The following is a 15,359-nucleotide window of genomic DNA, read 5'->3' as shown; positions in this document are numbered from 1 at the left end:
TCAACAGATGTGTTGCTAAGACAAATATTTTCTGTCTTTGCCAGTTTAACATGTGCTGTCATGGCATCTCCAATCAAGATAGTGGCCATATGTGGTGTTGTGTTTGCATTTCTAACGTTTGCCTTATTTGTAGCTGCGGAGCCAGTTCTTATATTATTTGGGTTAGCAATGATAGGTCCTTGCGCTAGACCAAAGTTAGCCACTGTGTCAGTGCGAGCAATAGATTCTATAGTGCTAGCAGCGTTAACTCCTCTAAGAGCTGATGGCTGTGGATAGTCTTAGCATACCTTGGATCTTTATAATCCTGTGATATTGTTGTCTGACTAGACTTGATAGGGGGTCGAACAGCGCCCCGAGAGGGGCTTGGAGTAAAATGGGGGACTCCCGGTCGTAGCAGACAATGATGTGTTGGATTTGCATGTGTGTAGTAGCTATCATCATAGTGTGACGGCAATCTGGGCTCTTCATGTTGGTTAGCTGCGTGGCTAGCACTCCTGTGCCTCTTCGCCTTGGATTCCACACACAAGAGAGAGAAAGTTCCCAGTGGTTCAAAGCTTTTTCTGAGTGGGACAGGAGAAGAGGTCATGCGGGAAGAGTTTCTGCCTCGCTTTTTTGGCTTTTTATCCTTGGCGCCAGTCCCATTTCCGATGAAGGTAGAGGCAGCGCTAGGCCTCTTTGGTTTAGCGCCGAGAGCAGGCCATGACTCATCTGGTCCATCGGCCGGTGGAGAGAAAGCTGGTTCCAAGGGTGGCTCATTAGCTGGTAGCTTAGCCTCCGGGCTAGCTAGCATGGAATCTATAAAGTCTTCATTCTCTCTGATATCTAAGAGGGTTCTGCCTCTTAACTCCAGTTCGACTATCCTCTGAGTAAGTTGTTTGCAGTCGTTGCAAGCCATAGTTCTACAGGGAACACGCTTTACCTTGCTTGCCTGTGGTCAGTCTGGGAGAGCAGCCCAAAATACTTCTGTTCTCCTTGGGCTTCAGTCCCTCAGGTTGTTCCTTTTTGTGGTTGTAGTCAATTCACTTGATTTTGAATATTATCATCGAAAACTATCCAAATTACTGAAACTTCAGAGTGTTTCTCAGTGGAAGCAAGCAGGGAAGGTCAGGGGGAGGAGAGGGAAAGAAAATGTGACTGCCTTCGTTGAGAGCAATGTCAAAAACTGGTTGATAAATTCTGTTACTACCCTTTCAATTCTTGGTAAATAAAGATAATTCAGACAAAATAGATGTAGTTCATTCAATGAATCCAGTATACCGTGTTACTCCATAAAGTTAAAGATATTAATAAAGTGTCTAGATACAAACAAGGGATGGGAAGATTCACCGATTCGCATCGGTGCATCGGCATAAAGTTCACGATGCGATGGCCCGGATCAAAGAAGTGTGCACCGGATACAATGTGGAATGAAATCGCGATGCATCGTTTCTAACATCTTTGCATCGGTATAATCCGATGTATATATATAGAATGATGTGTATGCGAACACCTTTAGTATTTAGAAATTTGACTAATGATTTGTGACCAATAATTTTATAGTTAGTTCGTTTCTTAAGCACGCTCTTATCTCCACTGTTGTCAGTGGCCGATTATCGTGAAGTCTCTCGGCAAAGTTTCGCGCGAGTTGGAGGCGTGTTCGGGCGAGTGTTATCATGGCGGAGGAAGAGTTACACGTTACTACAAATTGCAATAAATCCAAGGTTTGGCAACACTTCGGATTTTACAAGAAAGCTGGGCAATTTGACAAGACCCATGCAATTGGCAAGATATGTTGTGCTGCTATAAAGTACACAGGCAGCACGGCTAATTTAGGTTGTCACCTGAAGAGGCTACATGGTATTTGTGTGGAGACGTCTGCCTCCCCCTCGGATTCAGCTGGCTACTGTCAGTGGCTAGCTCCATCGGTACCCTAAGCAAGAATAGGAAGCTATTTTCCGACAAAACAAATCCCTGTTGTGTACGACAAAGTAAGACGAGAGATAGCTGAGTCATTGAGAAAATGTTTAGGGAAAAAGTAGGACGTATGAGTTCAATTTAGTGTGTTGTATTATGACAGTGTTTACAGCAGCTTGTGACTGCCTGTAATAGTTTACCCTTTTTTACATTCAGAGAACACATACAACAGGAAAGAAGGACTGGTTTAAGGCAAGGTCCAGGCCTGATGTTATTTTATCTATTGTCAGAGACTTTTAATATGTGAAATAAAACTTTCACTTGTTTAGTTAATTGATGATTTGCAGTCTGACAAAGAAATAAATCATAGCATAAATGTAAATCAATATGTACCATATTAAATTGCATGGCATCATATTCCCTTTGCATCGCATCTCATTGAATCGCATTGTGTCGAATCGCACTGCATCGCAATAGGGGTGAATCGTATCGCATTAGTAGTTGCTTTTATGTATCTTTAATGTATCGGATCGTTGGCAGTGCATCGAGATGTGTATCGCATCGTCCTCAGTGATGGAGATGCACATCCCTAATACAAACCATTCAATTCTGCCCATAGTCTCTCAATCCTTTGGATGTGTACTGAAACACCTGTAATAACACTACGACTGTTCAGTCCTCTTCTTTCCAACATATATTGGGCAACACGTATATTTTCCATGCCATGATCACATCTTACCCGTAAGGTCAAACCAAAGTTCTCTACTCCTCCCAAAAATTATGACAACACACTTGAGGCTCTGTTGTTTGATAAGCACCGTGAGTATAAAATTGTCTGGCTGAAGCCATCAACACAGCCATGAAAGACCATCCGCCACCTAATCAGCTTGTGGTTGCCGTCAAAATGCCTGTTTGGAGATATAAAGTACATTACATTTTAAAAGATATAGGTAAAACTTGCAAAGTATATCAAATTGTTGATTACCTTTATTGATAATACAAAACAGTTACAAGTCAACTTACCATATTTGGTTAGGGGCCTGAACACTATAGACCCTTCGGCGTATGGCATGACGGCGTCTAAATGACCGCCCGATTGGATCCACTTGATCGAGGCTCTGTCTGACCCGCCAACGCTGAATCTCGTGATCTCAGGCTTCCAAGAACGTATACTTCACCTGCATTTGGAGTGTTCTGTAGTATAGTAGTCACAATGCTGTCCAGGTCTTGATTTGACAATATTGCATATCTTAATGGCTCAACTCCCTTTGTCTGTGTTCTTCGACTGATTCCAAAGCACAATGGAATTCTCTACCATGTAATTCCAATGGATACACAGTGATCAATCTGTTCGGCGGCTATGCTGTATCGGGGCCGACCTGGATGGCCAGTCAAGATTGTTGGGGGTATCAAATGGTCGGTCACATCACTGGATCCCTGTGTGGCCTCATGTTCATGAAGCAAGTTGCGAAAGTATCTATTCAATGATCCTAGAAGATTACTCACATCACTATCATCATGACCATATTTGGACATAGCAATAAATGTAGATAGAGTTTGTGTATGATCACCAAGCTCTCTATGAAGCCTCTCCTGACCAAAAGTGTTGGACGTACAATATCCTCTTCATTGCCTCTCACCTCAAAAAAAAAGTTTGGACGTGAAAAACAAAGAGGATCAGGTGAACATGCATTGTAGCAAAGAGTATGGAAGCACTTAATGAATTTGATTGGTGTCAATATAAGTTCTTTGATTGTGGTTGAAGTACTGTTTCAAATCCAGTAAAAGCAAATGCACATCCTGGTGTGGACATCCTGTTTCCTTCAGTTGAACGGAAGGCATTCCTTTTTAATTGTAATGCTTGTATTCACCACTGAACTGTTATGTTTCACAATATTATGCAAGAGCATTTCAGTAGTGTGTGTGAGAGCATTTCAGTAGTGTGTGTGAGAGCATTTCAGTAGTGTGTGTGAGAGCATTTCAGTAGTGTGTGTGAGAGCATTTCATATACGTGTGTGAGAGCATTTCAGTAGTGTGTGTGAGAGCATTTCTATAGTCTGTGTGAGAGCATTTCAGTAGTGTGTGTTAGAGCATTTCAGTAGTGTGTGTAAGAGCTTTTCATATACGTGTGTGAGAGCATTTCAGGAATGTGTGTGTGAGCGTATAGCTTTTCAGAAGTGTGTGTGAGAGCATTTCAGTAGTGTGTGTGAGAGGATTTCAGTAGTGTGTGTGAGAGCATTTCAGTAGTGTGCGTGTATTTTGTCATTTTATTTACTTGTGCAGATGCTGCGTATACCAATTGTTTTTGGTTGTGCATGAACAGGTATGTTGCTCCAATAGTGTGTTATATGTGTGAAATATGTGCACTGGTGTTTAAATTGTTTGTGCACAGTTTCATTTGTAGGCTATATGTGATTAATGTGTTGTATGAAATGAGACAGAAGAAGGTTGCCTGTCAATGATGCTGCATGTACCAATTGTTTATGGTTGTGCATGAACAGAAATTAAAGAAGCATCTTCGTCAAGAGTATTCGTCAGTCCCCTGTTTGACCACAGTCACACTTATTAAGAATCTAGGAGGCTTAACCCCAGAGGTGACGAGTCTCGGTGTAATCCTGGACTTAGATTTTAATTTCAACTCTCACATAAATATAGTGACCAAAACAGCTTTCTTTCACTTTAGGAATATAGCCAAGGTACGACCATTCATAAACCAAAATGATGCAGAGAAGTTGAGCGTATATCCAGCTGGCTGGACTACTGTAAAGCACTTTTCACTGGTCTTCCCAAGAAAACCACAGAAAGACTACAGCTCATTCAAAATTCTGCAGCTAGATTATTCATCCCAGAAAGGGATTTATTCGCCATTAAAGTCTGCACAGACAAGGAATTTACTTTGGCAGGAAGGTGCATACAATAAACATGTAGGAACCTAAAATGAACATATGTGGACTATCTATACTAAGGGTACATAAACTATCAGTACTAAGTGGAATTAGAATTTAATAATAAAATGTACAATCAAATATAAGTTGCCAGAAATAAAACATAAGTTGCTAAATTACAATATGAAAATACAAAAAATACAAATATTACAAATGTCCAAGGTAGAATTGTGTAGATGTAATGTGTTTTTTGCAGGAAGTCATTTAGAGTCAGTGTGGACCCTTGGCCTTGTTGATAAACAATGGGTTATCTTAGCCGGACAGGGAGGGTGCGTTTTACCGAGATGCATCGGCTTCAAATCACCCGGTACTGTGCGTCACTTTAGATGGTAGCATCTGCTCAATGAATGCTTTATTAAAACTGTTGTAGAAAACATTGTCTCAGCCCTGGATGTATGGGGGTTTCGCGTGGTACTGCAATTTAGGGAAGCTTCTGACGTCAATAACCACGTGTTTCGGGTTCAACTAGGCGGTAAACTGCCCATGGATTTCGTCGTAATTTCCGAGTTTGATCCCTTAAAGTGTAAAAGGTACTTCGAAGTGTATTTTTTTTTTCAAATATCTCCTTCGAGTAATCCTGACTGTCAATTTATGATTACTGAAGGGTAAGAGGGGTCGGTAAATCCCACGCACGCGCAGTAGATTTCAGAATTTCTTGCAAAAGTCACTTCCTAGCTGAGTGCTGCGACTAGCAGGAGGCGTGCCTCTAAATTAGCATGTCTCCAGCTACTTATATAGGGTAGCCGCACTGCCCGGATCATTCGTTAACTGACGATGCCTGAGCCAGCGAAGTCCGCGCCCAAAAAGGGCTCCAAGAAAGCCGTTTCCAAGACAGCCGCAAAAGGCGGGAAGAAGCGCAGAAAGTCCAGGAAGGAGAGCTACGCCATCTACGTGTACAAGGTACTGAAACAGGTCCACCCCGACACCGGCATCTCATCCAAGGCTATGGGAATCATGAATTCCTTCGTCAACGATATTTTCGAGCGCATCGCCGGAGAGTCGTCTCGCTTGGCCCACTACAACAAGCGATCAACCATCACCTCCAGGGAGATCCAGACCGCCGTCCGCCTCCTGCTCCCCGGTGAGCTGGCCAAACACGCCGTGTCCGAGGGCACCAAGGCCGTGACCAAATACACCAGCTCCAAGTAAACGGCCTCATTCAAATTCACCCAAAGGCTCTTTTAAGAGCCACCCACTGGTCTCTGAAATTGAGGAAAGTCCATCGCATTAGTTTGATAGTCTTCCAGTATTATATACGAACAAATTACCAACCTTCGTGAACAAGGACAGGTTATTCTATACAGACGAAAGTTGTATGTTCTTTCCCGACACCACCTCACCAAACGCCATTGAATTGCTTGGATGATTCCTTTTCTCCCTGCATGATAGTGGACCACGCCTTAATAGGCACCGATTGCGGTGCAACAACATCTCGATAACAATGTATGATGAACACAAATGGGCTACTATCAGTACAATACTAACATCTCGATCCCTAAACAGCGACTTCCAAGAGAGAGCTTTACAAAAGTGCATAGGTCACTGATCATAACGCGATTGCCGCAAATAAGTGCCAATGGGAAGAACCACAAGCATGTAGTTACACAAGTTACAATTAAACAACATGAACCTCAAAAAGTGCAAGAGTGTACAACGGATGTAGCCCAGGTTACAACAAGCCTAAGTGAATTAGATATACATTATTGATACATTTCCTTATCATAGATCATTCTTTCAATATTCAATAAGTGCATACATTGGCTGATTTTTTTCATTAGTAATCATGAGCCGTTGGCACCACTGTTGCAGCTATGTAGTTTATCTCGTGGCTGCATTGTTATCGGGCGAGCGACATCAGAGTCCTGTTGAAAAAGGCGCGAATTGAGAGAGCAGGGAATGTCTATAAACACGTAGGCTAGGACTACAATGACGTTTAGGATCTGAGTTGAATGCAACTAAGTTAACAAACGGTAGATACAATTAAACCCGAAAGTTGAAAGTCTGTTTTCGAAACCTCTTTAAAATAAATTGGTTAAATTGTATTTTTTGTGTGGAAACAGTGAAAGGAGAGGAGAAGCCTGAAACTGAGTAGATGAAAGCAAAGTACAATCGAGTAGACCTACAGTAGAGTACAGTGAAGTGCTCATGAAGTGCTCGTCAATGATGCAAACTTTTGTGTAAAAACTATTTCATGCAATGTATTTTCTTTGTTTTCACACACTCAGTGAAAGGAGAGGGGAACATAGAAGCCTAAAACACAGTAGATGAAAACAGAACAATATTGTAGAGTATAGTATAGTCCTCATCAAGTAGGCCTACGCATCTAAGATGCAAACTTTTTTTTCAGAACAAAAAATCAATAACCATAAATAATATTGATCATGCCACCAAATACAGATTGAAACAAAAGTAACAAGCCTGTCTCGGAAATTTAAGAAGTAGAAAGTATAGATATTTGTGTAAAAAAAATAAAATAAGGATAAATAATGACCCAAATCAAATGTACTTGTATAGCCCTTTTTACATGCAAGCATGTCACAGAGGGCTTCACATACGCCCATAGAACTGCCCCTCAACCAACCTAAACCCTCAAGGAAGTAAAGTACTGATACTAGAAAATTCTATAACACACTGTCACTTTCAGCTACTGATTGCACTATTAGCAATATTGCACTAATCGTACCCCACTTGGGTTTAGGTTAGTATAGGTTTATAAGTTTAGTATAGGTTAATAAGGTTAGTATAGGTTATTATGTAGAGGTTTAGTACATTGTATATTGTACCTATATTATTTTGTATTTTTCTGAGGTTTATTATATGTTAGCTTATCATAGATGTAATGTATGTTCTGAGTACTTATATGTCATGTTATGCCAGGTTGCTTTGCGTTGTCTTGTCCTAAGAATTTCAGGTCCCAGTGTGACCTTGATGTTCTGTGCATCTGACAATAAAAGAACTTGAATGAAAGTATTTGTCCTTTGTTATTTCCCATCTATGCTGACTATGAAAGTTCCACATGCTGGTTACTCATACTAGTCCTCTCAATGTACAGTAAGAATAATTTGATACCGGGATATAAGGAACATAAATTACATTGGGGGTGCATTTCATGGCAGGGCTGTTATACGTCTTGCCAAGAAATGAAGCAACAGCAAAAAACCTTTGACCTAGATCATATTCCAGAATCATCCTTTCTTTATTGTTCTTGACCTGTGTGTTTGGTCTCCCCGTGTTTTAAATGGTTTGTTGTAGTTCAAAGCTATCTTGCTCCTGTTTCTGTAAAAATTCTGAAAAACTACTGAAATGACTTCTGGATATACTGTACTCTTACATTCTTCAAGCTTCTTTCTCATCCATAAGACTTGACCATTTCATGTGTGTAAATGTTTTTTCCCCATGCGTTCACACGTGAGTTTTCAGTCATATGGATGTGTGTGTGAACATTACATACGTGTATGTATTTCATATGTGTCTGTGTGAGGACAGTCTGAATAATTTCCTAAACGACCCCTCATACAAACAGGCTATTAGGAACGAAAGACAACCACTAGTCCAGCCTCATGAAATAAATGAAAAGTCCTTAAGACCCAAACATTCCCCATCACCAACAACATGGATAATAACATGTACTGGATCTGACGAGTCCGACTCTGAGCAGGTAGACCAGACACACCATGGAATACAGTCACGCTGTAGCCTACAGTATGTCTCACACCAACAAGTAACAAGTCTTACAGTAGGTTAAGGGTTAGACTTACAGTAAGGATTGTGTCCTTGGACATGAAAAACTAGGGAAGGGAGAGCAATGGGGAGACCACGATTTCAACCGCCGCACTGTGTTTTGTGTCCCCCAAAATAGACCAGTTTTAAGCCCCATGGCACCCCAGCTGTGTATTCTAAAGCAGTTACCTTTCTAGACAGATTGTGTGGCTCACTGGAAAACGTTTTCTCGTTTTAAACGACTGCCATTTCAGGCACTTTTGGGGGCAAATGGCACAGACAACTAGGTGCGCACTGCTCCCTCAGCGAGGCCAACGGCGATGATTTGAGCCTGCCGCAACAAAACACAGAGTGCCTCCGGTCCACATGCCGTCTTATTTTGAACGTTGAAAAGGCTGCTTGCGGCCCGATTTACTTTTAGAACGCAGTACAATTCCCGCAGGGATTTTTTAATCCCGTTGTTCACCGGGAGAAAACACAAGTGCGAACGGAGAGCAGTAACTGAGAGAAACCGGGCCGGCAGTTGAGTCTACACAGTTCTCATGTCGTATTTAAACCCAGCGCTCTGAACGGCGCAGCGCAACACAGCAGCCTCGCACATTCAAATCGCACACGTCCCGCGAGTGTTCAGACATGGCAGAAGTCGCTCCAGCTCCCGCTCCCGCTCCTGCAAAGGCACCCAAGAAGAAGCCGGCAGCCAAGCCCAAGAAGGCTGGACCCAGCGTCGGCGAGTTGATCGTCAAGGCCGTGTCCGCTTCCAAAGAGAGAAGCGGCGTGTCCCTGGCAGCGGTCAAGAAAGCCCTGGCGGCCGGCGGCTACGACGTAGAGAAGAACAACTCCCGCGTCAAGGTCGCAGTGAAGAGCCTCGTCACCAAAGGAACCTTGGTCCAGACCAAAGGGACTGGCGCTTCTGGGTCTTTTAAGATCAACAAGGGGGCAGAGGCCAAGTCAAAGAAGCCCGTTAAGAAGGTTGTCGCTCCGAAAGTCAAAAAGGCAGTTGCCAAGAAACCCGTTGCTGCCAAGAAGCCCAAGAAGGTCGCTGCGAAGAAGCCCGCGGCTGCCAAGAAGTCACCCAAGAAGGCTAAGAAGCCCGCGGCAGCCAAGAAGGCAACCAAGAGCCCCAAGAAGGTGAAGAAGCCCGCAACACCCAAGAAAACAGTGGCCAAGAGCCCCAAAAAGGCAGCCAAGCCCAAAGCCGCCAAGCCCAAGGCGGCCAAGGCAAAGAAAGCAGCGCCTAAGAAGAAGTAAACCTTGGTTCGCGTCTGTGTCCGTATTACAAAAAAGGCTCTTTTAAGAGCCACCCACCTTTCCTGAAATGTGCATGTCCATGAGCTAAATCCCCGGGACGGCCAATATGAAAACAAAGTAGCCAGCCATATCAGGGGTAGAAGTGATACTTGGTACGCGTCCGCCACAAAACGATGATACATAAGATACAAAAAAAGCAAATGGATTAGTTGCAATGGCACTTCGCATTGGGGATAATCGAGCTAGAAAACCATGTGACAGATGAAGAACATTAATGATACAGCTAGCTAATTTGAGAAATAAGACTTGCGTGAGACTTTTATTGGTGAAAGTGCTTCGTGGAACTGTAGAGCTGCATATAAATGGTGCTTCTGCTATCAGCAATTTACAAATAGTTGCTTGGAATATGAAGGGTGCAAATCCCATTTAAAAACCACTATCACCAACTGCATAATTCTAGGCCTATATCTCTGGTAAATATGTATGTCGATGTATGAAACTGTTCTCACTACACGATTAACGATTGTATAGTGGACTTTGCATTCATTCATCCGTCCATGCCACATTACTGTATGTGATTGGCGCCTTAAATGAGGAGCGACTGGATGGACAAAGAGAGGTGAGGAGGGGGGTAAACGAGACGACCAAACGCGCCTTCTGCGGGAGAGAGAGCATGGCTCCACCCCCGAGGTTGTCGCCACCTACGATTGGATCAAAACCCAACTGACATTGTGACCAATGAAAGCCGTTCACCATCAGCTAGCCTATAAAGTCTGTACTCTGCCAGAGGCCCCCACTTTTCGTTTGCACGGAAATATTACGAAGATGAGCGGAAGAGGCAAAACCGGAGGCAAAGCAAGGGCTAAGGCCAAGACCAGGTCGTCCCGCGCCGGGCTGCAGTTCCCCGTGGGTCGTGTTCACAGGCTTCTCCGCAAGGGCAACTATGCACAGCGTGTGGGAGCTGGCGCACCCGTCTACCTGGCAGCCGTGCTCGAGTACCTGACCGCTGAGATCCTGGAGTTGGCCGGCAACGCGGCTCGTGACAACAAGAAGACTCGTATCATCCCCCGTCACCTGCAGCTGGCCGTCCGCAACGACGAGGAACTCAACAAGCTTCTCGGTGGCGTTACGATCGCTCAGGGTGGAGTGTTGCCCAACATCCAGGCAGTGCTTCTCCCCAAGAAGACCGAGAAGGCCGTTAAAGCCAAGTAAAAACTAAACCTCAATCTCACTTTCCCCAAAGGCTCTTTTAAGAGCCACCCACTACACTCTTCAAAAGCGCATTGTCTCTAACTTCTCACTAGATGTACTGGACTCTGTTCAATTAAAGCCACAGTAAATATAGAATATGGCTATCGCCACATTGGAACCACAGCACTAAGAAAACCTACATGGGTTGCTATGCTGGTCATTCTGCATGTCATGTAGGCCAACATAGTAGAAGCCGGTGCTCATCCCTTAGGAATGGACAGGAAATGATTACCGTGGGTCAATAGGCCAAGTCATTTGACATAGATTAATGCTGTATTTGTTTGGCTTGTCACTGGTGTAAACCAGGGGCCTGTACGAATCAAGATCAACATGCTCTGGATTACTTTCAGTTACCTGGCTACGCGAAGCCTTACAATCGCAGTCACGATAAGCGTTACTACGACGGCGGTTATCAACTGTCTAACTCAACCCAGATCTTTCCAATCTAGAGACGTGCGCGTTCACATAAAGGGGCGGTGTTTGCATCGTATGTCCAATTGCAAACTTGGACGTAACAAGGTTTTGTCGGTCTCTAAATGTTCTGGCTCTTCTGAACGCACCTCTCACTATCCGCGCACCAAGCTGCACAGGATTTACTATGAACGTGACGACATTATCGTCAAGAATGAGTTAATGGGCGGGGTTTTTATACCGGTTGATCTCTGATCTCCAACTAATCCTGCTCCCGACCAGGTTAGCCGTTCAGCATGTGTTACCATGGCGATCTACCCCGGTAACAAGTGATCCACCGTCGTAGTACAGAAAACCCTGGGTTGAACCTGAAGTTACCTCGCTAACGCCAAATCTTGATTCGTAGTACAGGCCCCTGGTCGATCTGAAATGCAAGAATGCATTGAGGCCACATGTTTTTTTAATCGACTACGTGCCCGCCACTGGGCGCAGCGAAGGATCAGGGCGGAGCCAAAAGGTTTCAAGAGTGGGCGGGAACGGACGCTAGGTCCCCGCGTCCAATTGCCAAAGGAGAAAGCGTCGACGGTCTGCCAATCAGTCTGCTCGGGAGAGCAATCCAATCAGCGGACGACAAACTGACGATATAAAGTTTTACTTATGCTACAGAATTCAACTTCTACTCAGAAACGAGGAGACAAGCATCATGGCCAGAACCAAGCAGACCGCTCGTAAATCCACCGGTGGCAAAGCCCCGAGGAAGCAGCTCGCCACCAAAGCCGCTCGCAAGAGTGCACCAGCCACTGGTGGCGTGAAGAAACCTCATCGTTACAGGCCCGGGACCGTGGCTCTGAGAGAGATTCGTCGTTACCAGAAGTCCACCGAGCTGCTTATTCGCAAGCTGCCTTTCCAGCGCCTGGTCAGGGAAATCGCCCAGGACTTCAAGACTGACCTGCGTTTCCAGAGCTCCGCTGTGATGGCTCTGCAGGAGGCCAGCGAGGCTTACCTGGTCGGTCTGTTCGAGGACACCAACCTGTGCGCCATCCACGCCAAGAGGGTCACCATTATGCCCAAGGACATCCAGCTGGCTCGCCGCATCCGCGGAGAGCGCGCCTAGACGTTTCCCGGGATCATTTGACCTCGAAATCCACAAAGGCTCTTTTAAGAGCCACCTCATTGTTTAAATCAAAAGACAAATCCCTCGTGTCAAAAACGCCTTGGTCATGTGTGTTGCAATGTTCGTGGGTCTAAGCATTAGCTATTGGTTGCATACAAGAATAACAGATCTTAATTTATAATGTTGACTTGGTAAGTGAAGTTTAATGCTAAAGAGCTCATTTAAAATTACATGTATGTTACAAAAAATATAAAATTGTGCAATATGAAATGGAAATAGGTGGTGGATAAACTTGTATAGATACAAGTTATGTCGCGAGTCCTCGGCCTTGTTGAAGAGGCCAGCAGCAGACGGGAAGAAACTGTTCTTTTGGCGTGACGCCAGAGCATAGTTAATGTAACTAGAGTACGCTGCTTTTGTCTTCCAAGACGGCGTCCCCATTCATTTCTATGATAAGTGCTCAGTGGCGCAGTGAGGCAAGCGAGAGCGCGAGACCGGACGCGGCCATCTTTCCACTTCCGTGTCTTCCGGTCTAGCTTTAAACAGTGGCTCTTTCTTTCTCTAACTCCGAGACCTCGTGCACGCTTGCAACAAGCTGTATACGTCATACTTTGCGACAACCAGTCGCGAGCATAGATTTATATGGTTACGAGCGTGTGAGCTAAGGCATTGCAATTGCACTTGCAGAATCTATGGGCAGAATGGGGTACAAGTCCGATAAGAATCAGACACATGATGCAAACTTAACGAAAATGTAGTCTGTCACTGTATGATATTCCTTTCACTTGTTTTTTAGAAATGGGCTGTAGGGCTAAATTTAGTACTATTCTAGATGGAACTCATCACATATGTTGCTTTTTTTTCTTTGTGATATGAGTATGATTTCCAACGCATTGTATTGGATGAAAGCAAGCTGTTTCACCTTTTGGCCTAGTTCAGACAAAATCTGAATCTGAATTTCAGCAATCTGAATTTCAAGAATCTGAATTTCAGCAATCTGAATTTCAAGAATCTGAATTCCTGCAATCTGAATTTCAAGAATCTGAATTCCTGCAATCTGAATTTTAGAAATGTGTATTTTTGGATCAAAATAATTCAGTTTTATTAAATTCGGCATACAAATAATTCAGATATTATATATTCAACAGCAAAATATTTCCGCTTTATGAAATTCGACACGCAAATATTTCAGATGTTTCATATTCAAATTCAGATACTTTTGTCAGCTTTCTAGATCCATACTTGACCGCCTAACCTGGGCTTCACTGTCAGATGGAAATACTGAGGCCAAAAAAACTGTGAAGCCAGTTCCTTCTTCCATGTATGGTTTATGGCCCCTAAAGCTGAACTTTCGGTCCGTGTACGTGAGTTTAATTCCTTATATCATTATAACGGAACACGCATGAATACGAAAAACGTTTGTGAGTCCTTTTTTCCGTTTTTTTGCAAAAACGGAAAAACGCATTTTGACGTGTTATTTTGTTTTTCTCGTTTTAAAACAACTAAACATAAAACAACTTAATATTTGGATTTTTTTCACGTGGGTGGAGGTAAGTGTGAAATACCTGTCATTAGCCGAATGTGTCGTCAGCACTACCTGTTCCTTCAAAGTAAAAGTTTCCCCCATCTAACTCGATTAGCCTAATATGGGTTATCTATCAGTTACATTTTAGGGTATTCACGTTTATAAACTTGACAATTAATCTTTATTGACTTGGGAGTTCACCCTTCCAACTTCATTCAATGCATCTAATTTTTTAGGGCCTACTGATATCTACAGGCTAAATAAACTAATGTCAAAATGCTGTAGGCTTTGTCGTGTTTTTCCATTTATATTTGTATTAGTAATATTATAAAATCACATCAATCAATTTTATTGGCCCCTCAGTGTGGTAGTGTTGCTGTAAATTGATCCTGTGCACCCTGCTCAGACACAGCTTGTGCATGCCGCTAGGCGCTTGACCTCCTCCCTGTAGTCTGTCAAAAAATCAAATCAAATCAAATGTATTTGTATAGCCCTTTTTACACGCAAGCATATCACAGAGGGCTTCACATACGCCCATAGAACTGCCCCTCAACCAACCTAAACCCTCAAGGAAGACAAGGAAAAACTCCCAGAAAAACTCCCAACGGGAGAAAAAATGGAAGAAACCTTGGGAGGAGCAATTCGGAGAGGGATCCCCTCCTCCAGAGACGGTTGGTAAGAGAGAGGAGCAGAACACAAGCTAAACATAGTCATACAGTGTCAATGGGTTTTGAAACACCAAAAATCCATTGTTCGCCTTTATAGACGTTGGATGGGACCTGGAAACTCGCTGTTGGCCGTCATGGAGGCTGGTTTCCGGTTGACGACCTGGTCCAGCGTTGGTAGACCGACGATCAGGCAGGTCCTGACAGCTCAGACCCCCCACCCCACAGGGGATGTGTGGGGGGGACAGAGAGGAGAACAGGGATTAGAGAATGCCAGGAGCAGCCAACAGTTTCAGTCGTAATAGAATGAGATCCCCACCGGTCAAGTGTGGACTAGTGCAGCAATTTAACAAAGCTAAGAGGGTATTTGATGCAGCCCCACACACCAAGACAGCGACAGCCCCCCTTGGTTGGAACATGAAATCTGTTCCGGGGGAAACAACTCTAAAATAGGTTATATTTATACGAATAAGGATGAAAACAACCAGCCCCCCGTTGTCTCCAACTAGTAAACTATAACAATAAAAATATACAGCAACGGAACTATTACAGTAACAATATACAATAACAGGTTTACTTTATTTGTA

General features: G+C 43.7%; 3 protein-coding genes and 1 pseudogene across 3 annotated transcripts; all 4 read left to right on the top strand.

The window, feature by feature from the left end:
• The first annotated feature begins 5,612 nt into the window (after positions 1-5,612).
• LOC146267746 (histone H2B) lies at positions 5,613-7,805 on the top strand. Its single transcript, XM_084709368.1, has one exon. It carries the CDS (start codon positions 5,613-5,615, stop codon positions 5,985-5,987), a length of 375 nt encoding a protein of 124 aa, XP_084565494.1. The 3' UTR covers positions 5,988-7,805.
• Positions 7,806-9,182: 1,377 nt separating this feature from the next.
• On the top strand, positions 9,183-9,842 carry LOC146267745 (histone H1 pseudogene; annotated as a pseudogene).
• A 779-nt stretch (positions 9,843-10,621) lies between these two features.
• Positions 10,622-11,130, top strand: LOC146267744 (histone H2A). Its single transcript, XM_084710171.1, has one exon. It carries the CDS (start codon positions 10,632-10,634, stop codon positions 11,016-11,018), a length of 387 nt encoding a protein of 128 aa, XP_084566297.1. The 5' UTR covers positions 10,622-10,631; the 3' UTR covers positions 11,019-11,130.
• Positions 11,131-12,013: 883 nt separating this feature from the next.
• LOC146267743 (histone H3) lies at positions 12,014-13,100 on the top strand. Its single transcript, XM_084709454.1, has one exon. It carries the CDS (start codon positions 12,172-12,174, stop codon positions 12,580-12,582), a length of 411 nt encoding a protein of 136 aa, XP_084565580.1. The 5' UTR covers positions 12,014-12,171; the 3' UTR covers positions 12,583-13,100.
• The last annotated feature ends 2,259 nt before the right edge of the window (positions 13,101-15,359 follow it).

The sequence above is a fragment of the Hypomesus nipponensis genome, chromosome 11, assembly GCF_054491055.1.
Source record: "Hypomesus nipponensis isolate SF chromosome 11, ASM5449105v1, whole genome shotgun sequence".
Classification (NCBI taxonomy): Eukaryota; Metazoa; Chordata; class Actinopteri; order Osmeriformes; family Osmeridae; genus Hypomesus; species Hypomesus nipponensis.
Note: the sequence above shows the minus strand (reverse complement) of the source record. Positions and strands in the feature narration are given on the sequence as shown.

Excerpts from the sequence above, each read along its gene's own strand:
- LOC146267746 (XM_084709368.1), top strand. The coding sequence starts at position 5,613 with ATGCCTGAGCCAGCGAAGTCCGCGCCCAAAAAGGGCTCCAAGAAAGCC.
- LOC146267744 (XM_084710171.1), top strand. The coding sequence starts at position 10,632 with ATGAGCGGAAGAGGCAAAACCGGAGGCAAAGCAAGGGCTAAGGCCAAG.
- LOC146267743 (XM_084709454.1), top strand. The coding sequence starts at position 12,172 with ATGGCCAGAACCAAGCAGACCGCTCGTAAATCCACCGGTGGCAAAGCC.